The sequence below is a fragment of the Chelmon rostratus genome, chromosome 24, assembly GCF_017976325.1.
Source record: "Chelmon rostratus isolate fCheRos1 chromosome 24, fCheRos1.pri, whole genome shotgun sequence".
Taxonomy (NCBI): Eukaryota; Metazoa; Chordata; class Actinopteri; order Chaetodontiformes; family Chaetodontidae; genus Chelmon; species Chelmon rostratus.
Window position 1 is genome coordinate 14,298,886 of NC_055681.1, and position 26,552 is coordinate 14,325,437.

At 43.1% G+C, this 26,552-nt stretch overlaps 1 protein-coding gene and 1 long non-coding RNA gene across 2 annotated transcripts; both read right to left on the reverse strand.

Moving 5' to 3' along the window:
* Positions 1 to 3,580: 3,580 nt before the first annotated feature.
* Positions 3,581 to 4,125, reverse strand: LOC121627584. Its single transcript, XR_006008078.1, has 3 exons — positions 4,033 to 4,125; positions 3,844 to 3,942; positions 3,581 to 3,729 (listed from the first exon to the last, which is right to left on the reverse strand). It is a non-coding gene; the product is annotated as an uncharacterized LOC121627584 (long non-coding RNA).
* A 163-nt stretch (positions 4,126 to 4,288) lies between these two features.
* LOC121627123 lies at positions 4,289 to 17,695 on the reverse strand. The gene is made up of 14 exons (XM_041965808.1): positions 17,561 to 17,695; positions 17,365 to 17,434; positions 17,094 to 17,197; positions 16,730 to 17,002; positions 16,467 to 16,560; positions 16,270 to 16,337; positions 15,948 to 16,166; positions 15,782 to 15,847; positions 15,535 to 15,663; positions 15,265 to 15,321; positions 15,067 to 15,144; positions 14,472 to 14,555; positions 14,159 to 14,245; positions 4,289 to 4,384 (listed from the first exon to the last, which is right to left on the reverse strand). The coding sequence occupies exons 1-14, from the start codon at positions 17,693 to 17,695 to the stop codon at positions 4,289 to 4,291; spliced, it is 1,560 nt and encodes a 519-aa protein (XP_041821742.1).
* Positions 17,696 to 26,552: the final 8,857 nt, after the last annotated feature.

A 26,552-nucleotide genomic window follows, 5' to 3' on the forward strand; every position in this document is an offset into this window, starting at 1 on the left:
ATGAAGTCTCTCGGTGAATGTATGCCTGAGCTACAGATGTTTGAAAAACTCCAATTTCAATCTTGTTTTTTTCGCCCGTCCCATTCATTTCTTATGGGAAATTTATCGCAGTTTTTCGCGTCTTACGACGCGAAAAACTGCGATAAATTTGAGAAAAGTAATAGCACACCGATCCCGAACAATACGCACGTTTTGATATATAATTTGCGAGGGTTTTCTCAAAGCTGCGGGGCGAGTTTGAGGACGAAAACTTGGAGGAAGATGAAAAATAATAACTAGAAAATTCCCTCTGGGAAATTTTGAAAGGGACACGGGGTGTGTTCGAGCCGACAAAATTATCTACGTTTTAAAGTTTGAATGAAGTCTCTAGGACAAAGTATGGCCGAGCAGCGACAATTGAAAAAGGCTGAAATTTGAGGAAATTTCCCCATTCATTTCTTATGGGAAATTTATCGCAGTTGTTTGCGTCTTACGTCGGCCTTCGATGGTCATAGCTCGAAAACCGTAAGAGATATCAAAATGTGCCGAGGGTCATTTGAGCCGACAAAATTATCTACGTTTTAAAGTTTGAATGAAGTCTCTAGGAGAAACTATGGCGAAGCAGCGGACAATTGAAAAAGGCTGCAATTGAGAAAACGGCAGATATCAGAGGTAGTCAGTCCCTGATTAATGAATTGCTCTCAGCTGTGTTTCTGTGGCTTTCTCCTTGTCTGTCTCTGTTGATCACCTCAGCTGTCTGTGTCTGCTTCTCTCCTCTGCTTCATGTCTCTGTTAACATGAATTAATGAACTGAATCAATAAACATGAATGGAGCTAATGCTACGGAGCTAACAGAGCTAACACTAACGAGCTAACAGCTAACGGTGCGAATAGAGCTAACGGCGCTAACGCTAACAGAGCTAACTGTGCTAACAGAGCTAATAGAGCTAGCGGCGTTAACAAGGGGGCGGGGGGATGGGGTTTTCATTATGCATTTGTCTGTGTGTGTGTGTTTATGTATCTGTCGTTGTGTGTGACTGCGTATGTGTGTGTCTTCGTCTGTTTGTGTGTGTGTGTCTGCTTGAACTACACAAGCAGCCCAACCAGCTCCTACATGGAGATGTGTCTGGTATATGTGTGTCTGAATGTGTGTGTGTGTGTGTGTTTGTTTGTGTGCGTGTGTAACTTCTGCCCCACCTGCTGATAATTACCTCTCTACCTCTCCCACTTTTTACCTGTTCCTGTTCAGTTTTGACGTGCTTGTTTTTAATCACTTTTTAGCTGTTGGTTAGCCCTGCTTGTGTGTGTGTTTGTGTGACTACTTTCTCAACCTTTTTGGCAAAGCGCTTGGTGAAGCTGAGTTTAACTGTTTGTTGGATGGAGATTGTTTTCAAACAATGCCCTTGTTTTGACTGAGCTCGTTAAGATAATCATTCTCAGGCTTGTTGTCCTGCAGATGTGTGTGCGTGGGTTATTGACCGGTGTGTGTGTAAATGACAGTTGCACCTGTTAAACTCCTCCCTTGAAAAGCGGCTTTTTCGCTGTCGGTTTCTTCCGAACAACTTGCGATTGTGTCAAAACCGTAGCTGCTATCAAAAAACCGATTACACTGTGAGATGCGGACAAGTCTGGGCCAGATGTACGTGTGTTTTATGTCCAGATATTCTTTAGAAAAATGACAAAATGGTCGACTTAAAAAGACTCTGCGACTCAGAGAACAGGAGTTTGTATTGTATGCAGTGAGATTTGGGTTCGGCGAACCTCCTGAACTAAATCCTCTGGTGAGAGAACCGTACCTCGTATCAGAGTGTACTATAGATCATCGGACTCCCGAGAACTTCCTGAGTCCGGCCATCTCCTCGTTTATTCCTGACACAACAACTTTTCGTTTTATGGCGATCTAAAGACAGGAGGCATTTCTGCTTTGCTCACAAAACAGCTCTGAATTTTAACATGGGACTTAATGGGAGAACAGGAGGGCGCTGGCTGCACAAAACGTCTCACTATTTAAATTCAGTAAGTCTCTCGGCTTTTTCGAGGACATCACACGAAAGAGGACAAGTTTGTCTACAAACTGAGCCCAAAATTATGCGTGTAGAGTGTAATTTGTGGCCGTAGCGACGAGAAAACGAGAAGATTTTCAGATCGTTTTTAGACTCTGTGCCACTCTAGCACGCACTCTAGCACGAACATTCCGCGCAATACACACCCATTATAATCTCAAAATTTCCCGCCAAACGATCACTGTCATTGAACAGTGACTGATCAAAAACTATAGGACCAATCAAAATGTGGATGAACACACCAATAGACCAGACTTGGGTCTACATTTTAAAGTTGAAATGAAGTCTCTCGGTGAATGTATGCCTGAGCTACAGATGTTTGAAAAACTCCAATTTCAATCTTGTTTTTTTCGCCCGTCCCATTCATTTCTTATGGGAAATTTATCGCAGTTTTTCGCGTCTTACGACGCGAAAAACTGCGATAAATTTGAGAAAAGTAATAGCACACCGATCCCGAACAATACGCACGTTTTGATATATAATTTGCGAGGGTTTTCTCAAAGCTGTGGGACGAGTTTGAGGACGAAAACTTGGAGGAAGATGAAAAATAATAATAAGAAGAAGAAGAAGAAACGCGCGGGATAGTAATAAGTGACTCGGGGCTACGCCCCGAGTCACTGGCTCCTGCAGCTATTTCATAGCTGTAGGAGCCAGTGACTCGGGACGTTGCCCCGTGTCCCTAATAAGAAGAAGAAGAAGAAGAAGAAACGCGCAGGATAGTAATAAGTGACTCGGGGCTACGCCCCGAGTCACTGGCTCCTGCAGCTATTTCATAGCTGTAGGAGCCAGTGACTCGGGACGTTGCCCCGTGTCCCTAATAACTAGAAAATTCCCCCTGGGAAATTTTGAAAGGGACACGGGGGGCTACTGCCGGGGGAAACCATCTCTGTCAATATACAAATGATCATCTTTCACTGAGCAATGATTGAGGGGCTGTAATCACATTAAGTCTTCTGTGTGTGTGTATGTCTGTAATCAAGTTACCTGTATGTGCGTGCATGTGTGTGTAATCACATAAAATTGCCTTTGTTATTGTGTGGGGGAAGGAATGTGCACACTGGTGTGTGTGTGTGTATATCTGCAACTGTATGTGTGTATCTATAACACACACTAAGTGTGTGTGTGTGTGTGTGGACAATAATAATAATACCATTTCTGCCCTATCACCCTCAGATGTTTCAAGTCAAAAAAAAAAAAAATGGAACAAAACTTTGAAGGAGCAACAGAATATTAATAATAACAACAATATTTATTTATACAAAACCTTACAACATCAGACAGATGATCAAAGTGCTTTACAGAGAAATTACGAAAGATACAAAGAAAAAAAACCCCTTTACAGGGAAAAAATGGAATAAAACTTTGAATGAGCAACAGAATAATAACAACAATATGTATTTATATAGAACCTTACAACATCAGACAGATGATCAAAGTTATTTACAGAGAAATTACGAAAGATACAAAGAAAAAAAAACCTTTTACAGGGAAAAAATGGAACAAAACTTTGAAGGAGCAACAGAATAATAATAATAATAATAACAACAATATGTATTTATATAGAACCTTACAACAAGAAATTACAAAAGATACAAAGAAAAAAACAAAAAGGAGCCTCTTTTTGGGGCAAAGGCTCATTTTGAAGAGGGAAGTTTGGCTTCAGGGCAGTGGTCCGCTTCATGTTTCTCTGAAAAATCATACAGTAGACACCAGTAAGGAAAACAGGCATAAATTAACTCACAGTGAACTAATCCAAATAGATGCTACAGTCAGCAAAAGCACCTCTGTAAATGTTTCTTACTTGTGTTCTGCTGGGTTTCTGTCTTCAGCTGTGGCTCTCTAGTCTGTAGGTCGACATCACACGCAGGCATACTCAACAAAGAGGGGTGTGGGAATTCGGCTGCAGTGGTACAAAAAGACAGTTAGGCATGCAACACAACAGTGTACATTAATACAGTAGTTTAGTGTCCTATTGGTAAAGACTACTTACTTGTGTGCTGGGTTGCACTTTCTTCTACAGCTGTCCTTTCAAAGGTATTCTTCCTGGATCTCTGGTCATCTTGGTTGGATCTCTGGTCATCTTGGTTGGATCTCTGGTCATCTTGGTTGGCATCTGCAGCTTAACTGTTGTGTTTGGCATGAAAAAGTAAATAGATAACAAAATCAGTTTTGCCATTGGGAGGAGCGCCTGGATCAGTTGTAGAAAAAAAAACATAATGTCAAGTTCTTTATGTGTGTGAATCGTTTCAAGAAAAAGAAGGAGAGATAATTATCTTGTTGATGGTTGTGGTTGGCATCAGCAGCTTGGTCTGCATCTCCTCTGCTGGGGCTGGCATCCTCCGCTACAAAAAAGCAAGTAGAAGATTAAATACAACTGTTTCAGTGTGACGGTTTTGACTGTAGAGTATCATTTGTTTCATGTTTCACATCAATTCAGAAAGAGAACAACTGAGTGATCCAAAACTGGACTTAACCTAATATTTGCTTTTACCTGAATGTCCTCTTTTGTGGTTCAGCCTCCTCCCTAACATCGCTGTCCCTATCCAGTCTGCATCTGCAGGATTTATCATCACAGCAACTCTGTGGCACTCAAGAAACCTGCTGCAGTTGCAGTTTCCTGTCTTGAACACGGCACTGTCCTTATCATCTTACTGTCTCATATTTCTGACCCAAAATAAATACATAAATAAATACATAAATAAATAAATACAGTTGCACCACTAAGACTTGATTTGTAACATTATGTAACATACAATGATTGTTATTTCCAGCCAACACATACCACCGTGATGTCATCATTAATGTGTACAGAAAAATGGATTCTCATGAAACAAAAAGACAATTAAAAATAAAATTACATGCACCCTTTGAGCATGCTCAGACACTGATACGACATATGGAAAATAAACTTTGGTCAAGCAGCCAGGCAGAAGTGGAGGGACAGCCGTTACCGGACCTGTACAGGCCGTCGGCCGACACCATCACTCTCCACTATCCACTCAGCTACCAGATGCAACATGAAGACATAAGTGTAGCAAAACCCCAGGAATGAATTGTATGTGGTAACCCACATAAAGAAAAACATAAATGTAAATAAAATAAATGCACCCAGAGTACATCCACAAAAGCTAGAAATACATGCATGATCGGCTAGCAAATGTAATTACACACATATATTTTGCAGACAGAAGACAAACATTTAAGACTTAATAAGTGTTGGCTGGATAGGCTATTAGCCAGTCAAAATACAAAACACAGGACTGTGATAGCTATAGTATGTTTGAAGAACACCTGACTGAACACATTTATCAGGTTGTGAAATGTAAATGTGATCAATCAGAGTGTTCTTGTCTGTCGTGGATTCTGTAACTAATTGAGTGTAACCTCTGGATTGAAACAAATCTCTAATACTTTTTTTTCCTTTTGAGAGGAGATCCTCATTGAAGTCACCACAAACAACAATTGGCTAATGATTCATTAAATCCAATGAGTCCAAGAGGCTTTTCAAGTTTGGTAAGAATGTTTGCAAACCAAAATCTGGTGGCTTGTACACAGTCGCTATGAGTAGTTTGACTGGCGCCTCAATCTTTAAAACAACAAATTCCAGGTCTGTAACATCTTGCATGTACCTACGAGCCTCTGCTTGAACATTGCTCTTAGAATACACTGCAACTCCACCTCCAGCTTTTTTTGCCATGTCCACACAGCTGTTGTAAGACACCTGTCTGCTGCGTGTGAACATGGTGTATCCCTCCAGATGGAAAGTTGGGGATACAGAGGACCCTGACAGATGTGTCTCTGTCAAACACAACACATCTGCCAACCTGAGTTCATGATGGGCTTTCAGGTCCACAAAATGAGATGGAAGTCCTTGGGTGTTGTGGTGGATAATAGTCACAGTCTGAAGTGATTGGTCCATTGATTTAAAGTGGTGCAACAGTGGTCTGGCTCTCTGGAAAGATGCATGACTCATATTTTCCAGAGCTGTCGTGATTTGAGGGTCAGAGAATATCTTTTTCTCATCAAAGTCTGTGATGGTGAGACCTTGAAGTGAAGTTGTGCGGCTGAGTGCAACATATGCCATTCCTGGCTCAAACACATGCTTTAAGCTCACAACCGCTGACGTCATTGTCATGCCTTGCACTTTGTGGGCTGTACATGCAAAGGCCAACTTTAGGGGGAACTGACGTCGAACAACTCCTTTCTTGCTGCCAAGTCTCTCCTCAGACCTCTCGATATAGACCAAGTTATCTGAGGGTCCCAGGATCTTTTTGCGGAATGTCTGTCCTGCTGTGGGATTGTCCAGCTGCAGTCCAATCAGCCTCACGGCTTTTGGTGCACTTTGACTCGTCACAATGTGTGAGATTGTTCCAAACGTCCCGTTGACAATCCCATCCTCTACATTGAGATTCCTGGTCAACATAACGCGTACTCCTTGAGCAGCCATTATGTTGTCAGGCAAGTCTCTTCTGTTGCCCTTGATGTTGTTGTCCAGGATCGCCATGTTGCCTGTTCTGGGGTCTTTTCTATAATCCTCAGCTGCAATGTCAATGAAATCCTGGTGAAGAGAGGGCACAGTGACTGTATTGTGACTGTCGACCTCTTTGTTTGTGGCGTAGATGTGTAGCCTATCTGCCGGACAATCCTTTGCGTCAGCCACAGCCTGTGTGAGCAACTCCCTGTCTTCACTGCTCAAAGGATCCTGCTTTTGCTTCACTCTGAGGCGGTTCAGAAGTTCAGCAAAAACTCGATCGTCTTTCTGTCGCATGATCTCTGTCAAGTTGGCCATTTTGAAGTTGTCTCTCCAGAGATCAAACTGATTGTCCTCGTACACACAGAGTGGCTTGGCTCTACTTAAGGGTGGCAGTTGGTAAAAGTCACCTACAGCAAGGACAGACATTCCTCCAAATGGTTTCCTGTTTCCTTTAATCTGCTGAAATCGCCAGTGGACATAGGCAAACAGCTCTTTGGAAACCATGGATATCTCGTCGATGATGAGAATCTCAGCATTGGACAGTGCCGCTCTGACTTCATCGAGTGCATTTCCAAGGCCCTGATATGGTGGCTTTAAGGTCCTTGGGAGCTTGAGGATGGAGTGCAACGTTTTGCCTGAGATGTTGAAGGCTGCTGTGCCAGTGAAGGCGGTCAGCAGCACGGCAGGCTGGGACATGTCGGCTTGGTCCCGGAATCTGGGGAGCTCACGCAGAATCCTAGTTGCCTCCTGATGAATGCACTTGATGACATGTGACTTGCCACATCCAGCTCCTCCAGACACAAAATAATAAAATGGTTCTGGATTGAAGCCCCACAGGCGATGGAGGCACCACTGACGCACACTGTAAAAGATGGATGCCTGTGTCTCATTCAGACCTTGATACAATTTTCTCACAAAGTCTGGACTCAACTGTGGTGCGTCTACTCTTGGCATGGAGTCCCTGCTATATCTTTGGACTTCATAGTCAGGGATGGTGTCTTCTTCATCCTCTGGGGGTATGGCTTCACGCTGGCCGAGACACTCCAACCGGTCCACTTCTACTTCTGGTGCAAAGGTGTTCCAAGCGTTAATAACTGGACCGTACTGCTGATACTGTTGGAATGCTTCGTCAATTTTTTTGCTTTGTCCTTCATATCGCTTCATGTTGTAATCCACGATCTCTCGGACGGGCCTTCCCCACCTATTTGCACATTTGTAAAACTGTTCATATGTTGGATAATCCTCGTCTTTCAGCTCATTATCTGACCTGTGAGGGAAGTAAAGTTTCAGCAGCCGTCTGAAGTACTTCTCTGGTGTTTTCTTCTCTGAGAAGCGAGTGAATCTGATGACTGCTGGTTTGCCTGCAGATCTCTTCGCAATGAACCCTTTGCCATTTTGGAGGGGTATAGCACTTTGGCGTTCTATTGCCTGGCTGTATACTACCCTGTACTCTGATGCGAACTCAGCCAGACACATTCCGTTAAACTGTGGACTAACAGGTCTGTTGATGTATTTGTCTGGCAATCCTGACATCCACACCTCCTCTGAATCTGGTGCCATGCCCTTCAATCTGGTAATGGGATGGCTCATTTTTAGACCATCCTCATCGGTTTGAATAAACACACAAGAGCGGGAGCACTTTTTTAGGGGTAAACTACAAGTGCGAGCCACAGCCTCTTGAGCGCTGACTTCTCTGTGTTTGGCATAAGCCTGCATAATCTGTTTCATCTCGGCAGACTCATTGACGTTGGACTTTTTAATGTCTTTAACAACTGAGTTAAGGAAATCCGTCATCTCGTGCTCTGGTTTGGTGACATATGACATCATATACATTACGCAACTGTAATCATCTATTATGTATTGTATGTCCATGTTGGCGTTCCAAGCTCGGAGCAGGTCTGGATTGTAGGCATTGATCCAGCAGTCGTTTGGATGACGCTTCAGCATTACCACATTGCCACTGCTCAGATGTTGAACGTGTTTCATGTACTCCTCGTGTTTTATGTTGCAACGGTCGAGCAGATCTGACAAGCTTGTGAATGAGGAGTTTGGATCCATGAGCAAGTCTCTAATTGGCTGAAGCTTTGCCTTAGCGTCCTTTTGCAGCTTTGCGACCTTTCTCTTATGCTCCTGTAATTGTTTGGACAAATCTTTGATGTCTTTGTCTTTGCTATCAGAAACAACAGGCATGGTGATCCATGTGTCCGTCATTGGGAGTTTAGGGAAGCCAAATCTGCAGGAAACATTACCTTTTCTACACGACTTTGAGTGTTTCCGGCTGTGCATCTGAACCTCGGATACAATTTTGTGAAGTTCGGGGTCTGTCTTGGGGTCAGGCGTCTTGCACGTTATGTATTTGTCGATGAACTTGTAGATGTTTGATTCAAGATTATCTCCAAACACGGGGGCATCTTTAATCCAGACCAGCATGTGAATGTGTGGGCTTCCCCTGGCTTGAAATTCCACACGATAAAAGTAATCCAATACCTCACCGATGGGCTGTGCTGGTGAGAGGATTAGGTTTGTCATCAGAGCATCTACTCTCTTTTCAAACATGCGCATAACTGTGACAGGGTTGCTGCGCAGAATGTCCCATTTAGCATTCCAGTCGAGCTCTGAAAACTCCACCAGTTCACCCTGCTGAGCTTTAATGACCTCTATGACTTCAGGCCATCTCATCTCAGCAGCAGAGAACGTCAAAAAGAATGTCGGTTTGCCTAATTGTCTGAGCATAGCGTGGACGTCTTTCAGTGTTTTGTTCCAATAAGCTGGAGTGCCTCTGAGGGGTTGCATGAATCGTGTTGCCTCTTTAGTCTGAATGAGTCTTTCCAGCTCTTCTTTGTCTTGGAGCATGGAGTTATTAATTTTGCGACCATCTCTAGTCCTAGATTTTCCTTTGCGCATTTGAATAGACATACTGTTCCTGGCTATGTTTGTCTCTGTAACAAACTGGGCAAAGAAAAGATAGCTTTGGTCTTCGGCAAACCTTGTATCTGCAGAAAGCAGCCTAGCATTGAAGTACATGCTGGGGGACAGTTTGATTGTTCTATCTTCGTCTAAGGTGTTCTGTCCCGTTGGAAACTGCACAGGAAAGGCCATGGCTTCTAGTTTTGGTATGGCGAAGAAACCTACTGGTTTGTTGCCTTGGGCAGGTGCAATACTGAATACACCATCACCATACGAAAGGATTTCCTGTGCAATGTCTGGAGGCTGCATGCAGGTGTCCAGAGCCAGACCAGGTCTCAGCTGCTCCTTATCTTCCTCTGCTTCCTTGGGCTGCTCACTCTGCTCCGTCTGTGCTGCTGCATTGGACTGGTCTGGCTCATTTTGGCTGTTGAACACCTCCTCTAGGTCTATGTCGGTGTCAATATTTTCCCCCGCATCACTGTGCTGCTCTGGCTGCGCGGCAACAACAGTGTTGTGCTGTGAGTCTTCTTTGTCGGCTGACTCATCAGCTTGTAGACTCTCATAAGTGGCACTGTCATCAATAGACACATTTTTATACTCAGAGTGCAGCTGTTTGAGTTTAGCCAGGCCAGCTAGCACATTCTTCATGTTGACAGTGTAGAAGTGCTGGTGGCCTCTGTATCGAATGTGTCTCTTTAGTTTTACTTGCAGTAGCTGTGCTTCAGTGTTGGGCCTTGGGAGACTGTTCACAACTGTTTCCATCTCGGATGGAACACACACAACAGCTCCGTGTACAGCTCTCTGTTGTCCTTTTGGCAGAGCGATTATTTTAGCAAAAGGCAGGATTTTAGCAATGAGCTGCCTTTCAAGCACATTAAGTATAGCCAATTCTGGGGGTATGGGTGCTAACTCTAGATTGTTTGCTACTGCAATGGGTGGCATTCTGCCTCTGTTCAGGTGGTTGTCGCAGTTGTGGCAGATCCACTCCTGAAGTCTCTCTTGTGGAACAGAGCAGGGGGAAGAGCAGTCATCATCACAGAAATGAACATAGTTTCCTGTCAAGCACGCTGCTGCCATCTGAGTGTGTCTGCTATATTTGCCTCTTTTGCATAGCTTGACCTGATTGGGAAACATTGTTCTGTTACAGACAGTGCAAACATATGTGGGTCCATGTCCAATAGTCTCACGGAAGGCTGCTATGGCTGCTTCCATCACAGGATCCATCAGGGGCTGGGGAGGTTCCTGGTGATGGGTAACAATTTGTCTATATTTTCTTTTAATTCTCAGTGCTCTCTGAAACTTGTAATGGATGTAAAGGGCAGTATTTGCAGCCAGTTTGGATTTTCTCTGCTGGCTAATGTGTTGTATGCATCGTAGTCTAAACTCTGGGTCATTATGATATTTTGTCTTAAATTGTTCCTTTTTTTTTTTGCCTGTAGCTCTGGTTGCCAGTGTACCTCTGGGACATGTACATTTTCTTATTTTTCTGGACTTCAAGATTCATGTTGTACCTCTGGGACATGTACATTTTCTTATTTTTCTGGACTTCAAGATTCATGTTGTACCTCTGGGACATGTACATTTTCTTATTTTTCTGGACTTCAAGATTCATGTTGTACCTCTGGGACATGTACATTTTCTTATTTTTCTGGACTTCAAGATTCATGTTGTACCTCTGGGACATGTACATTTTCTTATTTTTCTGGACTTCAAGATTCATGTTGTACCTCTGGGACATGTACATTTTCTTATTTTGTTGGACTTCAAGATTAATGTACCTTTGGGACATGTACATTTTCTTATTTTTTTGGACTTCAAGATTCATGTTGTACCTCTGGGACATGTATTTTTTCTGTTTGCTTGGGAAAGCAGGATCCGTCTTGTACTTGTCTGTGATGTTCTTTTTCTGTTTGCTCCGGAAAGCAGGATCCGTCTTGTACTTGTCTGTGATGTTCTTTTTCTGTTTGCTCCGGAAAGCAGAATCTGTTGCATATTTTCTATTGAGTTTTTCCTTCATTTTTGTTTGAATTTCAGGATCTGCATAATAACGCTTGAATGACATTAGCCGTTTTTTGCGATGATGACTGTCTTGTGCAAATGTGGTTTTTGCAGTCTGCTTTTTTTTTCTTTCTAAATTCTGGACAGCTGGCATACTTGTTCTTCTGACGTAGGATTCTTCTTGTCCTCTTCAGTTCATGAGACAATGGTGCACAGTCATTTTTGTTGTCACTTGCATTCCGCCTTGCTTTTTTTCGTCGCTGTTTACTCAGCTTGGAGACATTTACTGTTTGTGGGACAACTTGTGGGATTGCTGAGGATGTATTAGGGACGTCCAAACATTTGTCACTGATGCGAGCTGTCGGAACCTCTTCTTGCGGTGGGGAGGGGACAATTTCATACTGGGTGTCTTTTGATTGTTCAAAGCGTGCACCGAAACCGACAGCTTCAAATGATACAGGCACAAACTCGTAGCTGGCATAATCTCCACGATTTTTAAACAGTTTGTCCAGGTGGTCAGCCAGGTCACTGAGTTGAGAGAAGGTAATCATGATTGCAGTTCCGTAGTGGTGTGGTAAGCCTGCTGCATTTCTTGTGTGTGAATCAAACACTCCATATCTCCCTGATTTGTCACGGAAAACTGCAATGCACTCTGGAGTTATCAGGATTAAAGCCAGGCTGACTTCTGCTGACAGGCACTCTAGCTGTGTGGCAAGGGACAGCCCCCACTGCTCTCCTCCTGAGCTGGGTGCTTTGGCTTTAAGGGGGCCTAGTCTGGGAACAGACATGTGGACGTCGTACATGTTTGTGTCTGTCAGCACTTGTTTTGGCATTTCCTCTAATGTCAGGTGGTTACTTTGGAATTTTTTGTCCAGAATTAGCTGTTGTTTAATTCCAATATAAAGTGAGTCTCCTGTTGCCAAAACTTTGTCAAGGGCAGTCGTGTTGAACTGACTGCCCTCATTCTGGTAAGCCAGGAAAGTCAGGGACATGCAAGTGCACTGGTGATTTCTGGAGAATTTTTTATATCTGCTGTCACTCTGACTATGACTTGCCCTCACAGTTTGAACTTGTTGTTTCTCTGCCCTGGCTGTGACCTGAAATTATGTTATAAAAAGGATTGTTACCATTAGCATTACTCTGTTTTACATATTATTAGCACTGCTATTATTATTATTGCTGTGATAGTAGTATAAATAATGTATTTTAACTAATTTAATAAAGAAAAAGTAAACTAAGGCTTTCTGTAACATTTTACAAGACCTTAAAGGGACAGTTTGTTGAAGTGGGGTTGTATGAGGTACAAATGGCCATTCAGTATAGTATCTGCAGTACAAAGGTCTCTGCTGAGAACTCACCTGCAACTCACTCACCAGTCCTCCACACAGGCAGGCTCCTTGTCGAGCTGTATCACACTTCAGCTGTTTGGATCAGCAGTGTGAGGAAGAGGTGGAGTGACACAGTATTGAGTGAGTTGCAGGTGAGTTGGTTAGTTACTTTTTTCTCCTCCAGGTGATGCATTGGAAATTTTCACTTTGTATCATACTTTGTATCATTAAACTGGTGTATTATTTTGAGGCAGTGAAAATATGTTGTCCCTCATTCACAAGAGTAAACTGCCTGTGTCTTGGTGCAGCTTGATGTGCCGGTGTTTCTCAGTGGGAAGGTGGGCAGGAGACCTTTCTACTAGGGGTGGGCGATATGGCAAAAACATTCTATCACAATACAGTGAAATTAGTAAACAGTATAATCACAATCTTGATTTTATCATGATTTTTATACATTGATTATAACTATTCTTGTTTTGTTTTTTTTTACTATTTTGCTTGTTACTGTGCAACAGTGCATTCCAATACAGCCCTCAAAAAAATAAAATATAACAGCATTTAGCACAAAGAACCTGAACAGATTTTAATCAGACAGTGAAGATCTGACCGAGTTACCTCATGTGGCTCCTCAGGCTCCTCCACAGGCTGCTACAGCTGATCTCAGCTGTTCTGACTTAAAAAGGCTGGGCCATGCCTCATTCGGCTAAACTCTCAACTCCATACTCAAGTCTGATTCGAAGCTGCCACATCAATGATAATGACAGAGCGCGTGAGCAGATCGTTGTTCTAATCGATCTAATATTGTCATATCGCACACCCCTACTTTCTACTACAGATAATATACTGGATGGCCATTTGTACCTCATACAACCCCACTTCAAAAAAGGTGAACTATCATTTTAAAATGTCAATATATTTAACAGCATGTTCAACAGTTTACTTAAAGACATGTCTGTGTCATTTGATGATAATTAAATTAAGGCATCTTCCACACACACACACACACACACTCTCTCTCTTTTGTCTTGTATAGTCTATAACTTAGCACCAGTAGTAGTAGTCATAGCGGTAGCAGCAGTGCTAGCAGTTTAATAAATGTAATTTCAGCTAACTAAAATAAATAAATGCTTTGTCTAACATGTAACCAGACATAAATATATAAACATATTGAACATATTTTACAAGCACTTTGCATACTTATCTTTAACCCACAAGGCCAGTTGAAGTACTTACCAAAAGAATAATAATGTTCATAAAACCTCTGTTCCAACTTAACGGTGATAAAACATGCCCGTCATTGTTAATTGTGTTTTTGAGTTGAAGTCAACCACACACAGTCACTTTATTTAACCCCAGATGTACCCAAATGTAAATGTCCTGCGTGTCAGCAGGGGAATAGAGAAACTTACTTCATTAGCTGGGGAACGAGAGGTGGAGGGTGCATCACAGTTAAACCAGGGCCAGCTAGCTGATGAGGGAATCGGTGATTGGGCCGCCTATAACAAAACATAATACCAATGAATCTTAAACACATGCGGCAACAGAACTGACTACACTGATACAAAAAGTTGACCAAATTAATTTGAATTAGCCAGTACTATTTGTGAAATGCAGAGAAAGATAATGCTATCAGAGATTTAACATGGACCACAGTTTCATTTAGATGCAGCACATAGTACTGTAAACAATTTTTGTGTGTGGATTGAAGAGGGAAGAAAATACCTTCGCTGGGGAGGGGGGGTCGCAGCCTGTGTCTGTAATGGTCCAGGATGGCACGGTTGGAGAAGGTGTCTTGATCCTGGCCACCTGACAACATATTATAGCACATTCAGTGAAATTGAAGACTTTAATGAAACAATGCACTTTATTAAGATGGAGTGAAATTTACCTTTGCAGCCGGTGAACAGCAGGGCGTTGCTGCATCACCCACACTCAAGGACATTCTGGTTGGGGGTGATCGAACCAGCTGTTGACATGAAAACCAATATCTCAGACAAAGTGGACAGTCTAGTAATGCTTCGGTGAGGACAGTGTGTATTCTGGAAGTGTATGTTGTTTCTGTTAGCTGTGAGGAAAAGTAGCATACGTTGCTCACTGCTGGAGACCTGCGTTGGGGTCTGGCTGTGGTCTCAGGTCGTCTGTCCACCTACACAATGAGAGAAAACATGATACCAATTAGGCTTTAATCATGGTCCAGGATGGCACAGTTGGTGAAGGTGTCTTGATCCTGGCCACCTGACAACATATTATAGCACATTCAGTGAAACTGAAGACTTTAATGAAACAATGCACTTTATTAAAATGGACTGAAATTTACCTTTGCAGCCGGTGAACAGCAGGGGGTTGCTGCATCACCCACACTCAAGGACATTCTGGTTGGGGGTGATCGAACCAGCTGTTGACATGAAAACCAATATCTCAGACAAAGTGGACAGTCTAGTAATGCTTCGGTGAGGACAGTGTGTATTCTGGAAGTGTATGTTGTTTCTGTTAGCTGTGAGGAAAAGTAGCATACGTTGCTCACTGGAGACCTGCGGTGGGGTCTGGCTGTGGCCTCAGGTTGTCTGGCCACCTACACAATGAGAGAAAACATGATATCAATTAGGCTTTAATCATTACAGTTACACAGGTCACCCACTGAATATCCATTAGATATATGTTTGAGAATAGCTTGAATTTGTCCAACTACCATTATTATTTGTATCAATGCACATTTTTAGAAGTCTACGCAGTATGTAAGCCTGAAATAATACATAATTGATAAAATGTGAACCACTCAAATTACCTTCTTGTGCTTTGGAGGGGTCTGGCAGTCCACTGGGCAAGACAGATGAGAAGGAGACACTTCCTCCATAGCACTTAATGCTGTGCTGCTGAACCAGACTGGGTTCAGTGGAAAGAAGCACTCCTCCACCTGTGAAACAAAGAGCAAAATCCACTGACAATATGTCATATCAAATACATAAATTACACAATAATAACCAATTAAGATATTTTAAGAAATATAAAAAACAACAAAAAAACAAACAAACCTGCTGCTGAGCCATCCTGGTCTGGGCTGAACCCTTGGACTTGGAAGGTTCACCAGGCTGGCTCGTCTGAAATGAAAAATAGTATTGCATTGCATTAAACAAATTGTAAACGACTTAAGAAAAATTTTCACGCACTCTCATACACACATTCCACTGTAAAAATTACCTTGCGGCAATGACTGGCTGGCTGCCACTGAAAGGGGTCAGGTGACCGTGGAGCGGGGGCCTCTCCCCTCACAACCAGTTTAGGAGAGAATTTCCTAACTGGTGGTGAAGGCCTGGGAGAGACCTGGGGTGCTGGTGGTGGTGTCTCCAGTTGCTGCATGGTGGCTGACCACAGCAAATGGACGAGGATCCCCATCCCATCATGATCGCTCAGATGGACCTGCAGAAATTACATAACCAAATTCATTTACAGACAAAGTTTTACCCACAAAAAGCAGCTGCTGTCAAACATTTCTTTTTCCACACAAGGACATTCTACTTACACCATCACTGCTCCACAGCTGCAGCCGGTCATGGGGGAAGTACTCCACAGCTGAGAAGTACCGCACACCTAAAAAAATAAAATCATTCAGTATAATCTCCATGCATGTAATTGTGACTTTTTACTCATTACTACACCTCAATGCATATTGCATTTTAAAAACGTAACTCCATTTAATCTAAGAGTCTTTTTACATACCCATGCGTGCTGAAACACGGTGGTATTCCTGACGAAGGAGGTCCTGGTAAGACACTTCACAGTTCAGGCGGGGAGGGAAGTCAACAACAAAAACCTGTAGAAAACAAAAACATGTTCATTTCATCTGTCATCATTTCATCACATCCAATTACAATACATAAACATTATGATTTAAAAGTTAATTCAATCTAATTCGACTAGCTAATGTACTATTGCTAATACTATTAAGAATGAAGATTGAAGCAGGCCATGAAAAAGCTTACGTTGGGCCAGCGGCTGCGAATGCCGATGAGGAGCTTGGTGTAGTCGGCGGCAGCCTCCTCGATGGTCCTGCTGGCTGTCAGGTTGTTGCTAGGCGCCAGAAGACAAACGGCGTCAGGGATCCGAGGAACCACAGCATTCAGCACCTCGGTCCGCAGGGCAGAGGCAGCAGCCCCTGGGGTCGACATGAAGCCAAAGGAAAAGGGTTCCTCTGGCATCTGGACCAAACCATCTACAATGGCTCGTAGATGGGAGTCTCCGACAATCAGAACAAACTGCAACAACAAACATAACTTCTTTAGCAACAAAGTCATCAACCCCTCTCAACATCAGCTGTTTGCTTCATTAACTGGACAACAATAATACCTTCTTGTCAGGAGACTCAGGTGGCATGACCAATTTGTGTCTGTGCCCAGTGAAGGCTGAAACTGGCCATGGCAGCACTCTGTGGCGGTAGCCAGTACCGCGGCCTGTAAGGAAATAAACAAAACAAATAATGTAAAAAGTTAATGAATCAAGCAAACCTGAAAATAAACGTAAACTAACAGAAGCAGTTTATAAGCTTTAACCAACAGAATATGAATTGATGATTAATTACTTTAGTTATAACTTGAAGATAAAATAAGTGGATACTCACGTGCACGAAAGTCGGCACGCACATCATCCAATCTCCAGAACTGTGCACCTGGGAGTGATGTTCCAAAGATCTGAAGATAGATAATCAAGACATTAATCCTAACACAGTCTGGACAGTCTTGCAATGTCTCAATTTATACAAAGTCTGTTGTTCAAAACAAGTTTCTGTGTGTGTGTCGGTTGTGATGAGAACATACGCTGTTAACTGGAGATCGGGAGCAGGGGGGTTGGGTCTCCATGGTCCTTGACCCACCATCCGGTGGGGACTCTGCCTGGTCGAGCTTCCTCCATCGCAGCTTCGCCGCCTGGGAACGCCTCCCCTTCCTCGGCATCCTGCTGGAGACAACTCAGACAAAAGAGCTACTGCACAAAATTAGAGGATTCAAAAATAACTGTCTGCTGTATTATAATATCTAATATGTAAACAGGAAGGATAGAGTAGAGATAAGGTGACAGAGAGAAAGATGTGTTTAGATGTATGTGGAAGATGATGATGAAACTCCAGGAATCTCAACGACGATCTCCAAATGCTGCCAACAAGCGGTTTGTAAATCTCTGACCGTGACCAAAGGGAACCTGCAATAAGAAACAAGCTAGGGGCATTACGGACACTTCTTAGACATCTTTTCATGCTATGTGTGTGTGCACCCACCTAACTTCAGCAAATATACCAGTAGTAAGTATGAACATGCACAAGCAAAAAATGTAATATTTGTAGTATTAACTGTGTTAATTTACCACACTGAAAGTTAGTTTTTAAATCTGATGTCTACTAGTTTGGCCAATAATGAATGAATGAATTTGTTTAAAGGAACATGTCTATAAAAAACACACAGACGCACACCAGAACACACCATTCTCCATTAACAAAAGCATTATATTTACTTATTTGACATAAAACACTTTGCCTCACTAGACAGTCTAAATACTCATTCTACTACAGGGATCAGCAACCTTTGTGACATGGGGTGTGATTTTATTGTATCAATATAGGCCACATATTTTTTGAAGATATGTTCCTGTTATTCACAAAAAACTGGTTCCTATTTCAAAACACTGCTTTTCAGAAACGTGTAGAAAATATGTAGCAACCGCATACTGCACTGGGAACATTTAAAAAAGTATTTATTATATCAGAATGAAACAGCCACGACATTTCAACCACATGTACAAACCCTGGACACAAGTGACAAACAGCCAATCATTGAACAGCTGTGTGGTCTGGTTGCAGCGTCATCTCCAGGTGTGTTCATTAACAACACAACATATATGTATGAGATGAGATGTATGAGAACGTGAGCGCTGCAGGAGCGGAGACTATAAACAAAACGGCACGTCAGTCTGGCCCAACTCTGAAGCAGGTGGTAATAATGAGACCGGCCGCTCTCTTTCAAAATAAATGCACAAAACGTCCCCGGCGGTGAGCCATTTAGGTGGCGGTGCCAGGTGTCGCTGGGCGACGTGCCAAAGGTTGCCGAACCCTGTACCCCTGTACAGCCATCTTAAATCACTGTTTTCTTAAATGGAGTCTGGCAGCTATCACACATAACGGCAACAGGTGACTGTAAATGAGCGCCTGGCCCAACTATTAAGCAGGTGGTAATAATGAGACCGCTCTCTCTCCAGCTCTCCTTTCAAAATAAATGCACAAAACGTTCCCGGCAGTGAGCCATATAGCGGTGCCAGGTGTCGCTGATAATGCGGCGACGTGCCATCTTAAATCACTGTTTTCTTAAATGGAGTCTGGCAGCTATCAAACATCTTAGTCAAAATCGAAAATGACTTATCTGTGTAGAAATCATACGTACAATTGTTTTAAGCAAGCACAATAACTTGAACCAACAGAAGGAAATATGAAAACATAAATTAACCGAGTTTGAGTTCAGACGTTCGCACATTTTCCCGTCGTTTGAGCGGCTGTAATATTCTTGCACAACCAACTGAACATATTTGAATGTTTTTCAGGCAATTGCAGTCGAAACACGATAGAGTCACGTCAAACATAATCCCACAATTTCGGACTAGCAGTGACGTTCTGGTACTGCTGTGTGTTCTAGCTAATGCTCTGACGCTAGCAAGTTAAAAAGACAAAGCGTATTCTTACCTCTGATGCGATCAAAGGGGAAGAGCAGAGCCGCGGAGGGGTTTTATATGACCGCGCCTAACAACAAACTCGCGTGAATCAAACTTACCAATAGGACTCGTCTTGTATTGACTGTCAAATCAGATGATGGATGGCCTGTACACGTCATTCCTGTTTGCCTGACAACAGCTGGAGAACAGTGTTTTACGAACCAGCCGAAATTCTCGTAAATTCTTGGACGTCCCGCAAGATGTGTGTGCGTGCTGTGCGTCGGTAAAACTTAACACAAAGCCCAACAATTAAAAAGCACATGCATGCTCCTGTCCTTGTAGGATTGCGCATACTCCAATGCACAAATACTGAAGGTGAAATAAAGAAACGATCTGTTAGTCTAAGAGTGATCACTAATTTTAATGGCCTATTATTTATGACTTTGTTATTACGCCAGGCTCGCTCCGCCAGCGTGAGCTCGCGCGCCGGAGTAGCGTGAGGTCGCGCGCTGGCAGCAGCAGAATACAGGACTGTGAATTACTGAAGTGTCCTTTGAACATATTTTCTATCAGCAATTATGTGTAAATATTAAAGTTGATGGCGTTCACGCGTGTCTCCCACATAGCCAATTTTCAACCTTCTCAGTGCCAGTGTTTCTGTGGCTTTCTCGTGTCTGTCTCTGTTGATCACCTCAGCTGACGGAGCTAACAGCTAACGGCGCTAATAGAGCTAACGGCGCTAACGCTAACAGAGCTAACGGTGCGAACATTTCTAATAGAGCTAGCAGAGCTAACGGCTCTAATGTTAACGGCAGTAATAGAGCTAACGGAGTTAACAAGGGGGCGGGGGATGGGGTTTTCATTATGCATTTGTCTGTGTGTGTGTCTACATGGAGATGTGTCTGGTATATGTGTCTGAATGTGTATGTGTGTGTGTGTGTTTGTCTGTGTGGATATGTGGGGCTCAGCAGGCTTTAGCTCAGAGGTTGCCATGAAATAGCTGTAGGGGCCAGTGACTCGGTGCATTGCCCCTTGTCCCTAATAATAATAAGAAGAAGAAGAAACGCGCAAGATAACGATAGTGACTCGGGGCAAAGCCCCGAGTCACTATCGTTATCGTCCCGAGTCACTGGCCCCAACAGAAGAAGACAGAACAGAAGAAACACGCAAGATAACGATAGTGACTCGGGGCAAAGCCCCGAGTCACTATCCCCACCTGCTGATAATTATCCCCACCTGCTGATAATTACCTCTCTACCTCTCCCACTTTTTACCTATTCCTGTTCCTGTTTCTTCCGAACAACTTGCGATTGTGTCAAAACCGTAGCTGATATCAAAAAACCGATTACACTGTGAGATGCGGACAAGTCTGGGCCAGATGTACATGTGTTTTATGTCCAGAGAAAACTGACAAAATGGCCGATTTAAAAAGACACTGTCCGGCAGGCTGCGACTCAGAGAACAGGAGTTTGTATTGTATGCAGTGAGATTTGGGTTCGGCGAACCTCCTGAACTAAGTCCTCTGGTGAGAGAACCGTACCTCGTATCAGAGTGTACTATAGATCATCGGACTCCCGAGAACTTCCTGAGTCCGACCAGCTCCTCGTTTTATTCCTGACACAACAACTTTTCGTTTTATGGCGATGTAAAGACAGGAGGCATTTCTGCTTTGCTCACAAAACAGCTCTGAATTTTAACATGGGACTTAATGGGAGAACAGGAGGGCGCTGGCTGCACAAAACGTCTCACTATTTAAATTCAGTAAGTCTCTCGGCTTTTTCGAGGACATCACACGAAAGAGGACAAGTTTGTCTACAAACTGATCGCAAAATTATGCGTGTAGAGTGTAATTTGTGGCCGTAGCGACGAGAAAAAGAGAAGATTTTCAGATCGTTTTTAGACTCTGTGCCACTCTAGCACGCACTCTAGCACGAACATTCCGCGCAATACACACCCATTATAATCTCAAAATTTCCCGCCAAACGATCACTGTCATTGAACAGTGACTGATCAAAAACTATAGGACCAATCAAAATGTGGATGAACACACCAATAGACCAGACTTGGGTCTACATTTTAAAGTTGAAATGAAGTCTCTCGGTGAATGTATGCCTGAGCTACAGATGTTTGAAAAACTCCAATTTCAATCTTGTTTTTTCGGCCGTCCCATTCATTTCTTATGGGAAATTTATCGCAGTTTTTCGCGTCTTACGACGCGAAAACTGCGATAAATTTGAGAAAAGTAATAGCACACCGATCCCGAACAATACGCACGTTTTGATATATAATTTGCGAGGGTTTTCTCAAAGCTGCGGGCGAGTTAAGGGACGAAAATTTGGAGGAAGATGAAAAAATAATAACTAGAAAATTCCCCCTGGGAAATTTTGAAAGGGACACGGGGTGCGTTCGAGCCGACAAATTATCTACGTTTTTAAAGTTTGAATGAAGTCTCTAGGAGAAACTATGGCGAAGCAGCGGACAATTGAAAAAGGCTGCAATTTGAGAAAACGGCAGATATCAGAGGTAGTCAGTCCCTGATTAATGAATTGCTCTCAGCTGTGTTTCTGTGGCTTTCTCCTTGTCTGTCTCTGTTGATCACCTCAGCTGTCTGTGTCTGCTTCTCTCCTCTGCTTCATGTCTCTGTTAACATGAATTAATGAACTGAATCAATAAACATGAATGGAGCTAATGCTGACGGAGCTAACAGAGCTAACACTAACTGAGCTAACAGCTAGCGGTGCGAATAGAGCTAACGGCGCTAACGCTAACAGAGCTAACTGTGCCAACAGAGCTAATAACGGCGTTAACAAGGGGGCGGGGGGATGGGGTTTTCATTATGCATTTGTCTGTGTGTGTGTGTTTATGTATCTGTCGTTGTGTGTGACTGCGTATGTGTGTGTCTTCGTCTGTTTGTGTGTGTGTGTCTGCTTGAACTACACAAGCAGCCCAACCTGCTCCTACATGGAGATGTGTCTGGTATATGTGTGTCTGAATGTGTGTGTGTGTGTGTGTTTGTTTGTGTGCGTGTGTAACTTCTGCCCCACCTGCTGATAATTACCTCTCTACCTCTCCCACTTTTTACCTGTTCCTGTTCAGTTTTGACGTGCTTGTTTTTAATCACTTTTTAGCTGTTGGTTAGCCCTTTTTGTGTGTGTGTTTGTGTGACTACTGTCTCAACCTTTTTGCGAAACTGCTTTCTGAAGCTGAGTTTAACTGTTTGTTGGACGGAGATTGTTTTCAAACAATGCCCTTGTTTTGACTGAGCTCGTTAAGATAATCACTCTCAGGCTGGTTGTCCTGCAGATGTGTGTGCGTGGGTTATTGACCGGTGTGTGTGTAAATGACAGTTGCACCTGTTAAACTCTTCCCTTGAAAAGCGGCTTTTTCGCTGTCGGTTTCTTCCGAACAACTTGCGATTGTGTCAAAACCGTAGCTGCTATCAAAAAACCGATTACACTGTGAGATGCGGACAAGTCTGGGCCAGATGTACGTGTGTTTTATGTCCAGATATTCTTTAGAAAAATGACAAAATGGTCGACTTAAAAAGACTCTGCGACTCAGAGAACAGGAGTTTGTATTGTATGCAGTGAGATTTGGGTTCGGCGAACCTCCTGAACTAAATCCTCTGGTGAGAGAACCGTACCTCGTATCAGAGTGTACTATAGATCATCGGACTCCCGAGAACTTCCTGAGTCCGGCCATCTCCTCGTTTTATTCCTGACACAACAACTTTTCGTTTTATGGCGATCTAAAGACAGGAGGCATTTCTGCTTTGCTCACAAAACAGCTCTGAATTTTAACATGGGACTTAATGGGAGAACAGGAGGGCGCTGGCTGCACAAAACGTCTCACTATTTAAATTCAGTAAGTCTCTCAGCTTTTTCGAGGACATCACACGAAAGAGGACAAGTTTGTCTACAAAATGAGCCCAAAATTATGCGTGTAGAGTGTAATTTGTGGCCGTAGCGACGAGAAAAAGAGAAGATTTTCAGATCGTTTTTAGACTCTGTGCCACTCTAGCACGCACTCTAGCACGAACATTCCGCGCAATACACACCCATTATAATCTCAAAATTTCCCGCCAAACGATCACTGTCATTGAACAGTGACTGATCAAAAACTATAGGACCAATCAAAATGTGGATGAACACACCAATAGACCAGACTTGGGTCTACATTTTAAAGTTGAAATGAAGTCTCTCGGTGAATGTATGCCTGAGCTACAGATGTTTGAAAAACTCCAATTTCAATCTTGTTTTTTTCGCCCGTCCCATTCATTTCTTATGGGAAATTTATCGCAGTTTTTCGCGTCTTACGACGCGAAAAACCGCGATAAATTTGAGAAAAGTAATAGCACACCGATCCCGAACAATACGCACGTTTTGATATATAATTTGCGAGGGTTTTCTCAAAGCTGTGGGACGAGTTTGAGGACGAAAACTTGGAGGAAGATGAAAAATAATAAGAAGAAGAAGAAGAAGAAGAAGAAGAAACGCGCGGGATAGTAATAAGTGACTCGGGGCTACGCCCCGAGTCACTGGCTCCTGCAGCTATTTCATAGCTGTAGGAGCCAGTGACTCGGGACGTTGCCCCGTGTCCCTAACTAGAAAATTCCCCCTGGGAAATTTTGAAAGGGACACGGGGTGCGTTCGAGCCGACAAAATTATCTACGTTTTAAAGTTTGAATGAAGTCTCTAGGACAAAGTATGGCCGAGCAGCGGACAATTGAAAAAGGCTGAAATTTGAGGAAATTTCCCCATTCATTTCTTATGGGAAATTTATCGCAGTTGTTTGCGTCTTACGTCGGCCTTCGATGGTCATAGCTCGAAAACCGTAAGAGATATCAAAATGTGCCGAGGGTCATTTGGAGCCGACAAAATTATCTACGTTTTAAAGTTTGAATGAAGTCTCTAGGAGAAACTATGGCGAAGCAGCGGACAATTGAAAAAGGCTGCAATGTGAGAAAACGGCAGATATCAGAGGTAGTCAGTCCCTGATTAATGAATTGCTCTCAGCTGTGTTTCTGTGGCTTTCTCCTTGTCTGTCTCTGTTGATCACCTCAGCTGTCTGTGTCTGCTTCTCTCCTCTGCTTCATGTCTCTGTTAACATGAATTAATGAACTGAATCAATAAACATGAATGGAGCTAATGCTAACGGAGCTAACACTAACGGAGCGAACAGCTAACCGCGCTAATAGAGCTAACGGCGCAAACGCTAACAGAGCTAACTGTGCTAACAGAGCTAACGGTGCTAACAGAGCTAACAGAGCTAACGGCGTTAACAAGGGGGCGGGGGGATGGGGTTTTCATTATGCATTTGTCTGTGTGTGTGTGTTTATGTATCTGTCATTGTGTGTGACTGCGTATGTGTGTGTCTTCGTCTGTTTGTGTGTGTGTGTCTGCTTGAACTACACAAGCAGCCCAACCTGCTCCTACATGGAGATGTGTCTGGTATATGTGTGTCTGAATGTGTGTGTGTGTTTGTTTGTGTGCGTGTGTAACTTCTGCCCCACCTGCTGATAATTACCTCTCTACCTCTCCCACTTTTTACCTGTTCCTGTTCAGTTTTGACGTGCTGTTTTTAATCACTTTTTAGCTGTTGGTTAGCCCTGCTTGTGTGTGCGTTTGTGTGACTACTTTCTCAACCTTTTTGGCAAAGCGCTTGGTGAAGCTGAGTTTAACTGTTTGTTGGACGGAGATTGTTTTCAAACAATGCCCTTGTTTTGACTGAGCTCGTTAAGATAATCATTCTCAGGCTTGTTGTCCTGCAGATGTGTGTGCGTGGGTTATTGACCGGTGTGTGTGTAAATGACAGTTGCACCTGTTAAACTCCTCCCTTGAAAAGCGGCTTTTTCGCTGTCGGTTTCTTCCGAACAACTTGCGATTGTGTCAAAACCGTAGCTGCTATCAAAAAACCGATTACACTGTGAGATGCGGACAAGTCTGGGCCAGATGTACGTGTGTTTTATGTCCAGATATTCTTTAGAAAAATGACAAAATGGTCGACTTAAAAAGACTCTGCGACTCAGAGAACAGGAGTTTGTATTGTATGCAGTGAGATTTGGGTTCGGCGAACCTCCCGAACTAAATCCTCTGGTGAGAGAACCGTACCTCGTATCAGAGTGTACTATAGATCATCGGACTCCCGAGAACTTCCTGAGTCCGGCCATCTCCTCGTTTTATTCCTGACACAACAACTTTTCGTTTTATGGCGATCTAAAGACAGGAGGCATTTCTGCTTTGCTCACAAAACAGCTCTGAATTTTAACATGGGACTTAATGGGAGAACAGGAGGGCGCTGGCTGCACAAAACGTCTCACTATTTAAATTCAGTAAGTCTCTCGGCTTTTTCGAGGACATCACACGAAAGAGGACAAGTTTGTCTACAAAATGAGCCCAAAATTATGCGTGTAGAGTGTAATTTGTGGCCGTAGCGACGAGAAAAAGAGAAGATTTTCAGATCGTTTTTAGACTCTGTGCCACTCTAGCACGCACTCTAGCACGAACATTCCGCGCAATACACACCCATTATAATCTCAAAATTTCCCGCCAAACGATCACTGTCATTGAACAGTGACTGATCAAAAACTATAGGACCAATCAAAATGTGGATGAACACACCAATAGACCAGACTTGGGTCTACATTTTAAAGTTGAAATGAAGTCTCTCGGTGAATGTATGCCTGAGCTACAGATGTTTGAAAAACTCCAATTTCAATCTTGTTTTTTTCGCCCATCCCATTCATTTCTTATGGGAAATTTATCGCAGTTTTTCGCGTCTTACGACGCGAAAAACTGCGATAAATTTGAGAAAAGTAATAGCACACCGATCCCGAACAATACGCACGTTTTGATATATAATTTGCGAGGGTTTTCTCAAAGCTGTGGGGCGAGTTTGAGGACGAAAACTTGGAGGAAGATGAAAAATAATAACTAGAAAATTCCCCCTGGGAAATTTTGAAAGGGACACGGGGTGTGTTCGAGCCGACAAAATTATCTACGTTTTAAAGTTTGAATGAAGTCTCTAGGACAAAGTATGGCCGAGCAGCGGACAATTGAAAAAGGCTGAAATTTGAGGAAATTTCCCCATTCATTTCTTATGGGAAATTTATCGCAG

What these genes read in the sequence shown, in the direction of transcription:
- LOC121627123 (XM_041965808.1), bottom strand. Translation starts at nt 17,695, where the DNA reads ATGCCGAGGAAGGGGAGGCGTTCCCAGGCGGCGAAGCTGCGATGGAGG. An exon ending in CTGAGTCTCCTGACAAGAAG is followed by an intron (nt 17,003 to 17,093) that starts GTATTATTGTTG and finishes TTGTTGTTGCAG; the next exon opens with TTTGTTCTGATTGTCGGAGA. An exon ending in AGCTGTGGAGCAGTGATGGT is followed by an intron (nt 16,167 to 16,269) that starts GTAAGTAGAATG and finishes TAATTTCTGCAG; the next exon opens with GTCCATCTGAGCGATCATGA.